Source organism: Misgurnus anguillicaudatus, chromosome 6 (genome assembly GCF_027580225.2).
Source record: "Misgurnus anguillicaudatus chromosome 6, ASM2758022v2, whole genome shotgun sequence".
NCBI lineage: Eukaryota > Metazoa > Chordata > Actinopteri > Cypriniformes > Cobitidae > Misgurnus > Misgurnus anguillicaudatus.
Genome location: NC_073342.2, coordinates 30,908,672 through 30,918,832, shown reverse-complemented (window position 1 = coordinate 30,918,832; position 10,161 = coordinate 30,908,672). Strand labels below are relative to the sequence as shown.

At 32.7% G+C, this 10,161-nt stretch overlaps 2 protein-coding genes across 2 annotated transcripts; one reads left to right on the top strand and one right to left on the bottom strand.

Moving 5' to 3' along the window:
* Positions 1-300: 300 nt before the first annotated feature.
* Positions 301-5,600, bottom strand: golt1bb (golgi transport 1Bb). Its single transcript, XM_055191650.2, has 5 exons — positions 5,116-5,600; positions 4,501-4,592; positions 4,211-4,389; positions 1,016-1,097; positions 301-928 (listed from the first exon to the last, which is right to left on the bottom strand). Exons 1-5 carry the CDS (start codon positions 5,138-5,140, stop codon positions 890-892), a joined length of 417 nt encoding a protein of 138 aa, XP_055047625.2. The 5' UTR covers positions 5,141-5,600; the 3' UTR covers positions 301-889.
* A 16-nt stretch (positions 5,601-5,616) lies between these two features.
* slc35b4 (solute carrier family 35 member B4) lies at positions 5,617-9,889 on the top strand. Its single transcript, XM_073869008.1, has 10 exons — positions 5,617-5,832; positions 5,943-6,056; positions 6,389-6,491; positions 6,571-6,620; positions 6,791-6,877; positions 7,000-7,055; positions 7,169-7,278; positions 7,363-7,438; positions 7,761-7,836; positions 9,144-9,889. The coding sequence occupies exons 1-10, from the start codon at positions 5,756-5,758 to the stop codon at positions 9,388-9,390; spliced, it is 996 nt and encodes a 331-aa protein (XP_073725109.1). The 5' UTR covers positions 5,617-5,755; the 3' UTR covers positions 9,391-9,889.
* The last annotated feature ends 272 nt before the right edge of the window (positions 9,890-10,161 follow it).

Below are 10,161 nucleotides of genomic sequence, written 5' to 3'. Positions count from 1 at the left end.
GATCAAAACGTTTATGCATTAATGCTTGAAATGAGATTTTTCAATACAAGCCAAAAAAGTAAACCACTTCAGAAGGGTTTAAAAAGCTGTAACTATGAAGAAGATTGACTTGAATTGTTTCATGATTAATATTTAACACATTTCAGAACAATAATAATATTAAGTTTGTCTAAACCTTTGACTAGTATTGTTAAAGTGCAATTAGTAAGCTTCATGCTTAAAATATCTACTCAGTTGTGTTTAATATTTGCATTTTCAAATGTGATCTGTATCAAAGTTTGACAACAGATAGATGGAAAGTCAAGAATATAATTCATTTATTAAACAGGATCTTTGTCTGTAAAAATGTACATTAGTCTCGCGTTTCAAGTATTTACAAATACTTAAACAAGTCAGTCATTCACGAGAACAGCATCTTTCACGCAAGTTCCTCGCGATCAAGAAGAGATGAAGAAAAGTCCACTCCAGCACGTGGAGCTCAGGTGGAAAAACTCAGAATTAAACTCCAAATATTGACAATTAAAAACAAAACAAAACAGTTGGCACATAAAAGCGCAATAAAAAGTAACACCTTGATTCAGAACTCAATGGTTTCTCTCAGTAACATTGTACTGGTGTAACAAACTCCCAGCAGTCAATGATTTGTTTATTGGGATGTTTCTCATATGCGCACTGGTCCCTGGTATCTCCTGAAGAGACGCATGATGCAGCAACATCATCATCTTAACTTGGTTTGGTTGATTTTGAGTCTCAAAAACATTTCTCCACAGGTATAAAAAAACCTCATGTCTGTCATTCAAATAGTGTTGGCCTGCAAGCCATTTTTTACAAATATAAATACGAGACACTCACAGAAAAATAAAAACGAAAGAAAATAAACTGGTAACTGTTATACCATTGAGTTACTCTCGCCAACTCTATCCACTACCTGAAAGGGAAAGAGAGACATGAAATTAATGTTCAAGTTAATTCAGAACAAATTCTGTGAATAATCAGTTCATTACGTCCGACTTACTCCTTTAATACCAGGAAGATTCAGTAAGGATCCAAGTATAGGCACTCGTCTGATGAAGCCAACAGCGACTGGGAAAAAACCTCTGAAAACAAATTAAAGAGAAAATTGTTAGGAGACATAAGAGGATTTCATCAAACTGGGTTAGTGCGAGTTAACTCACTACTAAGATATCAGAACAACCAGTAATAACGATTAATTTGCAGAATAAAAGTTTTTGTTTACATCATGTGTGTGTACTGTGTTAAATAAATAAAAATATATATTTAAGAAATATTTACATGTGTATATAAATTTTTATATTAATCTATAATTTATATTTTTTATCAATACACACACACATAAATGATGTAAACAAAAAATTTTATTCTGCAAACGATTACTTGCAATTATACGTTATGCAGCCCTATTAGCAAGAAAAAGGTATGGGAGGCTGTGATTTCTTGTGATTCATAAATAAATCATGGCTGAAAGGTGTTGTAAGGTAAGGCTGCATAACGATTAATCGCAACTAATCGTTTGCAAAATAAAAGTTTTTGTTTACATCATATGTGTGTGTGTACCGTCCGTGTATAATAAGTATGTATTTATAAATACACACACATGCATGTATATATTTAAGAAATATTTACATGTGTATATACATTTTTATAATTTTTTTATATATTTTCATCTATAATTATATATGAATACTTAATATATAAATATATTTTTTCTTAAAATTATATGTGTGTGTATTTATATATACATAATTATTATACACAGTACACACACGTATATGATGTAAACGATTACTTGCAATTATACGTTATGCAGCCCTACTAGCAAGCAAAAAGGTATGAGAGGCTGTGCTTTTTGTGATTCATAAATAAGTCATGGCTGAAAGGTGTTGTAAGGTAGGGCTGCATAACGATTAATCGCAACTAATCGTAAGCAAAATAAAAGTTTTTGTTTACATCATATAACTGTGTGTATTGTGTATATTAAGTATGTATTTATAAACACACACACATGCATGCATGTATATATTTTAGAAATATTTTCATGTGTATATACAATTTTATATATAATTTATATTATATATAAATTCTTAATATATATAGTATATGTAAGTATTTATATATAATAGGGCTGGAACGACGCGTCGACGTAGTCGATTACGTCGATTACGTAATTACGTCGATTTGCCGGAAATGCGTCGATGCGTCGCATTGTTTACGTTTTCAAATGAAGGCGGCTTCAGCTCCGACCGGATAATACAAGTGTTATACCAAACAGCCAGAACGTGATCAAAAGTGTGGGAATACTTTAAGCAGAGACCAAATAAAACACATACTGTGTAAAACTGAAATGGCATACCACAGCAGCGCAACATCTGTGCACGATCATCTTAAAAGAAAACAACCTGGAGCTCTCCGACCTCAAAATGACGCGACGGCAGCGTAAGTATTTCAATTTTTACAGTAAGTTTTTATACAACAATAGAATCAATGCAGGCATATATTGTGCTTAATACAGCTGTGTTTACATCTTAGTTTAATACGAGCTGCGAGACGCCTGACAGACACGACATTGCATCGCGTCTGGGCAGTATGTTGAAACAGTAAATAAAGAGCGGGACATGTTTAACTTTTTATATTAAGAAGTTATGAAATAATAAGTTACTGTGTTACACTGAGATAGGCATGTGCCCGGGTGCACTGAAAGCCAGCTGGCAGCGCGGAGTTCCCATAGCTTATTTTTTTGCTATGTGCGCAGATATTATAAAAGCTCGTCTGGTTAGGTATTCCTGACATGCGTTTATTTAAAGTAACAGCAGCGTAAACGCCGTTTATAAAATATTAGAAGATCATACTAACTAAATTTGTATTTACCCGAGACTTAAGAAAAGTTAAATGTTAAAGTTGATGCTAAATGAGAATGCAGTAAGGTTACTACTGATAGTAATAATATTAACAGTAATAATATAATGGTTACATTTTATAATAAGGGTTCATGAATCACAATTAACTTATTTTTACTTCAGTCTGAACTAATGCTGAGTAAATGCATGTACTAATCATAAACTAATGAAGAGTCATCATTAAGTACAACATGACATGTTTTTTAGTTAATGTATTAAAAAACAATGATTTCATGTGAGTCATTTTGTAGTTAATGATGACTCTTCATTAGTTTATGATTAGCACTAGGGCTGGAACAATAAAGAGCGGGACATGTTTTTATATTAATAAGGAGTTATTATTCAGTTTGATTTATTTTACTTCTTTAATATTAATATATTTTATTTGTTTAAGGTGAATAATGCCCCTTTTGCACTGTTTATGTTAGGCTGAATTAATGTTGGACTTGTTTTTATGTGATTTGTTATATTTTCCTTGGCACTGGCACTGTTTGTGTATTTGTTTAATTGAGAAAATGCTTCAATAAAATGTTGGCATTAATAGCAGATGTTACATTTATTATTTGTAAAAAAAAATCTTTAGACTATTCGATTAATCTGAAAAATAATCGATAGATTAATCGGTTGAAAAAATAGTCGAAATTTGCAGCTCTAATATATAATATAAATGATATATATATATATATATATATATATATATATATATATATATATATATATATATATATATATATATATATCTTTTTTTTTCCCCTTAAAATTATACATGCATGTGTGTATTTAAATATACATAATTATTATACACATGATGTAAAAAAATATTCTGCAAACGATTAGTTGCGATTAATCATTATGCAGCCCTATTGTTAGATATTACGATGTGAAACAGAGTCGTGACTTATTCCTGATACAGCACAAACTCAAGTAGCTCTTATAGAAAGAATAACAAAGTTAAGCAAAAATATGCATCAGTACAACTTTAATTAAGTAAAATCCCCTAAAAGTCTCCCTTGCACAGAATAAAATAGTACCTGACTGAATGTTTTACATATGTTTACATTGGTGCGCAGTGATACACACAATCATTGGGTCATAGATGTGTTTTATCGTAAATAAACCACAGCTATTAACCAATCAAAATCAAGCACTGGAATTGGAACAGTTTTATAAATTATGTTAATGCTTTTCATAATAAGCTACTTTCTTAAATGAACTTTATATCTCAGAAAATACATGTTTGTCGATATGGTACAGTTTGTCAAAACAGACATAATGGTTTATAAGTCTAAACTCACCTGAAAAGCAGGAAAAATCCATAGACCTCGAGGATAACACCTGTGATTGGCCATCCGATAAGCACCACAACAACTCCTCCCAGAAAGAAACCTGTGGCTTTAGCTTTATGCCGTTGAAAGAAGAATCGAAATGTTCGTTCCAGTCCAATAACAAAGGATAGACCTACAACAAACAAGATCTACAAACACACAAAGCAGTTCTTTACACACTGAGCATTTCCAACCAAAGATCTGTTTAAACAAGGACATACATTGATATTGTGTTTGTATGTTATAAGGCACATACTCACATTTCCTATTGCCAAGAGTGCTTTATCAAAGAACAGGATCATTCCAAAGAAGAGGAAAAATACACCGAAACCCGCCAACCCCATCCCAATCTCTGGACAAACACAAGAGACTCTGTTAGTGATGATGGGTAACCAAGATACAGTAACTGAATATAAATGTAAAACTAGTTCAATATGCACATATTTAAACACTTTTCTGAATAATAATACAGTAGTAACATGGTACAGTGCTGTAAACCACCTGTGTACTGTATGGCTGTCATAATCATATACTATGGTATTAACATGGTATTCAAGGACTTTTGTGTACATTTTAATCAAGACAAACAGATACACAATACTGTTTGTATTGTACAGTGATGGTATGAGACAATAATACACTGGTATTTTGAAAATAGTACTGTGATATTTACTATGGTACTTTAGATTATACTCTGGCGATTTAGTTAACAGATATAACAGTGATTTGAGAGACAAAAAGGCCACACCGCACGTCCCCATTCATTTACATTCAACACTTCCAGTACTGTTTCACATTTAAAGCGCATTTTTTAACATTTATATCTAAACTAACACGACTATCAGAAACCATAGACAGTGTGGATTTTGACTTACTCTGTGAATCCGTTACTGAAATCATGTTTTTGCTGTTTTTCGGTTGATTTTCTGTGTGATGTGTAAAACTGTGTGTGATCGCCACGACACCGGAAACACGTAGATACGCTTTAAACGTCTGAGATTACGTAGCTCTTTTTTAGTTTATTTATTTTTTATCTTTTTTATTAATTGTAACTGACACTTTAAAATTGTTTTATTTGATATATTGGAGAATACCTTAAATAAACAACCGGTGGCTAATGTCGCGAGTCAGGAAAGCATTAAAACCCAGTCAGTAAAAAACTTTATATTTCTTTACTTTACAACCACTGTACATTAAAAAAAATAAAATAAAAGCAATTTAATGCGTAATGGTCAGTTTTTATTATATTTACAAAAACGTTAAAAATTTGAATGAATTTAGTCGTATTATTTTCTATTGCTGGGAAGTGTAGTTTAAATTGCCTCTGGATACATTTGTGGAATTGACCAAAAAACTACAAATTCTAGAATCAGAACCAGGAAGACAACGTCTGTAGACAGGAGGCGTGTTTAATACTCAAAAGTGCTGAAACATTTTACATTACTCACAATGCCAACATCTGCAGTAGTGTAAAGCTTAAATAACTATTTTGATTCGTTCTTTTTAACCTTGAAAATGAATACGATTTTTGCAATCACTTTGGTGTTTGTTGGTTGCTGCAGCAATGTTGTGTTTTTGGAACTTTTGGTCAGGTGAGCGAGTTAACGTGTCTTATTATACAGTACATGTAATGTATTTACATTACAGATGTGCCGTCATTTTCTCATTATTGTACTTTGGTTTGATTTGTGCCTTTTTATAGGGATTTCCCTGGAAGTGGTAATATTATCACATTTTGTCAGTTTGCCTTCATTGCATTGGAGGGCTTCATCTTTGAGACGAACTTTGGACGCAAAAAGCCACAAATTCCCATGAGGTTAAATGTACATGTATTTCATTTATAGATTTAATTTAATGTGCATTTAAATGATTTTTCAATAACAGCTCGTTTAGCTTCTGGTACCAGGTTAACATATCAGTGATCAGATTGATTAGTGTAGGTAAAAGGTGAATGATTTGCATTGTCACCATTACAGGTGGTTTTGACAGCTCCAAATATAAACCTATATACACTTTTTTTTAAAGTTAAGCATATCTGTGCTACTTTTCCTTACTGTACTAAAATATATAAATATGTGCAATTGTTTTGCCCTGCACCCTAGCAGTTAAAATCCACTAACTTATGATTTTTGTTTTTTTTTTCTGCAGAAACTATGTGATTATGGTGGCCATGTTTTTTACTGTAAGCGTGATTAATAACTACGCTCTCAACTTTAACATTGCCATGCCCCTGCACATGATCTTTAGATCAGTAAGTCAACCGTAATAACAAGATAGATGAAGCAAAAATTGGATTCATGCACTGATATCTTATCTTGTTTTACTTACAGGGCTCTTTAATTGCTAACATGATACTCGGTATTATCATCTTAAAGAAACGGTATGGTGGGGTGATTATATAATTTCAGGTGCATTTGGTGTCAAAGTCATAATTAAAGTCACCAAATGTACCTGCCTAATGTATATAGCCTAATCACTCATTCAACATCAAATTCATTATTTATCTGTGATTTTACATTCATTGTATTATTATTTGTATTCTGAATGCAGATACTCAAAGAGTAAATATCTCTCCATCGTGCTGGTATCCATCGGCATTTTCATCTGTACTATTATGTCAGCCAAACAAGTGAGTGAGTTTCCTAAGCATTTTGGGCTACTATATGTGTTTAAGTGTTTAAAATCCATTCAAGAAATGAGTAGTTGAATTTAATGTGAATAAGACACAAACTTTTCCTGATCTTATTTGTGCAGAGTGATGAGAAGGGTGCCACAGAAGAAGAGGGAGTTTATGCCTTCCTGCATTGGCTTCTGGGTAAAATTTATATTACACCTATACGCTAAGATGGATTGGAAAAATGTAAAAATTTGTGGCAAGTGCCTATATAACCAATGTAGTTAGTGCATTACAGTGCTTTTACATTTTAGGTATCGCCATGCTGACTTTCGCTCTGCTGATGTCTGCGAGAATGGGCATTTTCCAAGAAACTTTATACAAAAAGTTTGGCAAACACTCAAAAGAGGCATTGTTTTACAACGTAAATCCCTTCATTCGTTTTTCATGCTGCTGTATGATTTTATGTTGTGTCTTTGTTTTAATGAGATTTTTCTGTCTTGTTTAGCACTGTCTACCTTTACCAGGCTTTCTTCTGCTGTCAACCAACATCTACAACCATGCGGTGCTCTTCAGCCAGAGCTGTGAGTCTGATTACTGCTTGACTAACTTTATAGGTTAATGTTGAATATAACAAAAGACTACTCAAGGTCTAACTGTGTTTTTTCACATCCCAGTATAAGTAATCTATTTGTAAGTTGGCAGATGGGGAAGCGTATAAGAAACCAATATTAAAACAATCATTATTTACGTTTGGTGAAAATTTAGTGTTGCTGAAAATTACAATACGATTTATTTTAATTAGTTCATTTTTGCCTATTTGGCTTTTTTTGTTTGAAATGACAAACTCTATTCAGACTTCTAGCTGTTATTATTATGACATCTTTTAATGTCTTTCTTTCAAAGCTCCAGTGGAAATCCCTGTGATTGGTTACTCAATGCCGGTCATGTGGTTTTACCTCATTATGAACGTCATCACACAGTATCCTTTATTGTTTATGATTAGTGTTTTTATTTATTGTAATATTTGTTGTAAGCTTGTGTGGCATTTGTGGTATTTATTAGGGCTGTCACAATTAAAAAATTTGCCTGATGGTTAATTGTTTAATAAATTGTTATGATTATGACGATGATCTGATACTCGTTTATACAGGCGCTGCAGCTCCCCCTTGTGTTTTTTAGAGAGATGTGCGATCATTGCGGTGATCTGAAATCATCGCGATGAGGTCAAACAATCGCGATGAGACGATTATTAATCATTGTGACAGCCCTAGTATTATGGTTGTTTTTTACAAGCAACAAGAAAGCATTCACAAGTTACTCGTTTGTGTAATTTTAATAATTTTCCAATTGTTTTAGTTCAAGAATCATTGGGTCTCATTCACGAATTTGTTCGTATAATGTGCATACGGACGTTTAAACTTACAAATCATGATTCAACAGGAACTTTCATACTGGAATTTCTTCTGAATGTTTGCAAAAACGTATGAACAACTTAGACCACCCATGCGCAATAATCACGAACAAGGAAAAAGAACCCTATAATATATTTCTGTATTATATATTTTATATATTTTTCATGATTATTGCGTACATGATGTGTGGTCTAACTGGTTCTTATGTTTTTACAAACATTTAAAAGAAATTTAAGTTTAAAAGTTTTTGTGGAATCATGATTTGTATGTTTAAACGTAATAAAAGTTACCGAAATAACAATGGGTCTCATTCACTAAGCAAATTTGTTCGTAAAATCTGTGTACGCATGCTTACTGAATGAGACCCATTGTGATTGCCGTAACTTTTATTAAAGTCCCGTTAGAGACAAAGCAACTTTTGTAGGAAGATTATGAATTTAAACAACAGTTCTCTTGGAAATTAAATTAATAAAATCATACACCTTCTAAGAAAGTAAACATGGTCAGTTTTGAGTCCATGTTTTTTGTGACATGTTGTTTCATCTTCTTACTTTCTTTCAAATGTATTTATATGGATTTGTTTGCATTGATTCAAAGTTGCTTTACATAAAAGAAAAAGTCAAGAAAATGGTCAAAATAGAATATATTGGGTGATTATAACTGCAGGTACATTTGGTGTCCAAAGTCATTATTTTTCTATTTTTTCATATGGTTATCTTTTTAAAATAGGTATAAAAGCAAAAAAAAAAAAAATGACTTTGGACATCTAATAACCCTTATACTCTTGCAAATACAGCTAGACAAAAAGTCGCTGAGCAAATATGATCTTCTACACAAAATTCCAACTAGTGCGTTCCTTAGCCGACTCTCTCAGATACGTGTGTATACGTGGCGTGTTTATTCTGACCACCGAGTGCACATCGCTCACTGTTACATTGGTGGTGACGCTACGCAAATTCTTGAGCCTCATTATATCCATCCTGTACTTCCAGAATCCATTCACAGCCTGGCATTGGGTGGGGACAGCTGTGGTATTCCTGGGAACGCTGATCTACACGGAGGTGTGGTCCAGCATTAGCACGGCACTGAAAGGAGAGAAAGTTGCCAAGAAGTCAAAGTAATTTACAGGTTTACAGGAAAGCAGTGTGATACCTCTTTAGCTCTGTGTGAGCGTGTTTGGTTGGTGCATTGGTTTGTGATTCATCATCCGTGTGTAAGTGTTGGTTTGAAAGGTACTGTTAGGCCAATTTTATGATGTTTTTGAGCCAAGCGTGTCTGTTTGTGTAAGAATTTGTGTGGTTTTTCTGCAGAGATTATTTTTTTTTAAAGAGATGGAAACTGTTGTTTCTGGCACCATATTCAAGCACTCTCACAGATCTACTTCATCGTTTTATGAAACTGAATGTGCAACGGTTCAGTTTTGGGGTCAAATTCAACATTTGTAGCTGCTGTACAGGGTTTATTAACGTTTATTAACGTTAATGTTAACGTTATCTAAATGTTAATTGTATTTATTTCATTTACATTTTTAAACGCAGCCAGTTTCATTGTTAGGCATTGATGGCCGACTTTATACCTGTCTTTATTCAGGTGTGAAAATAAAACAAGACTTCAAAAACAGTACTGTTTATGTAAAGATTTTTTAAATTGTACTTTCATGTGTCATGTTACATGCAAAAACTTTATGTGGACCAAAGTAACTTGAAAGTAAAAATGCTTCTGTTTTGCATTTCTACAAAACTTTTATTTAGAACTTAAATAAACAACAAAGTAATAAAAGTTGACTTTGTTTTAATGACAATTGCACACAAGCTGGCACAAATCTTGGATGTTTTTTGCTTTAATGGAAGCATAGAAATAAGAGTTTTCGTAGAAATATATTAATGTGGTCA

Bases quoted from the DNA above. Each gene is read 5' to 3' on its own strand.
- golt1bb (XM_055191650.2), bottom strand. From the start codon at position 5,140: ATGATTTCAGTAACGGATTCACAGA. The intron at 1,098-4,210 runs GTGAGTTTAGAC...ATTTGTTTTCAG, and splicing joins GGATTTTTCCTGCTTTTCAG to AGGTTTTTTCCCAGTCGCTG. The intron at 929-1,015 runs GTAAGTCGGACG...TTTCCCTTTCAG, and splicing joins ATCTTCCTGGTATTAAAGGA to GTAGTGGATAGAGTTGGCGA.
- slc35b4 (XM_073869008.1), top strand. From the start codon at position 5,756: ATGAATACGATTTTTGCAATCACTTTGGTGTTTGTTGGTTGCTGCAGC. The intron at 6,492-6,570 runs GTAAGTCAACCG...TTTTACTTACAG, and splicing joins TGCACATGATCTTTAGATCA to GGCTCTTTAATTGCTAACAT. The intron at 7,439-7,760 runs GTGAGTCTGATT...TTTCTTTCAAAG, and splicing joins GGTGCTCTTCAGCCAGAGCT to CTCCAGTGGAAATCCCTGTG.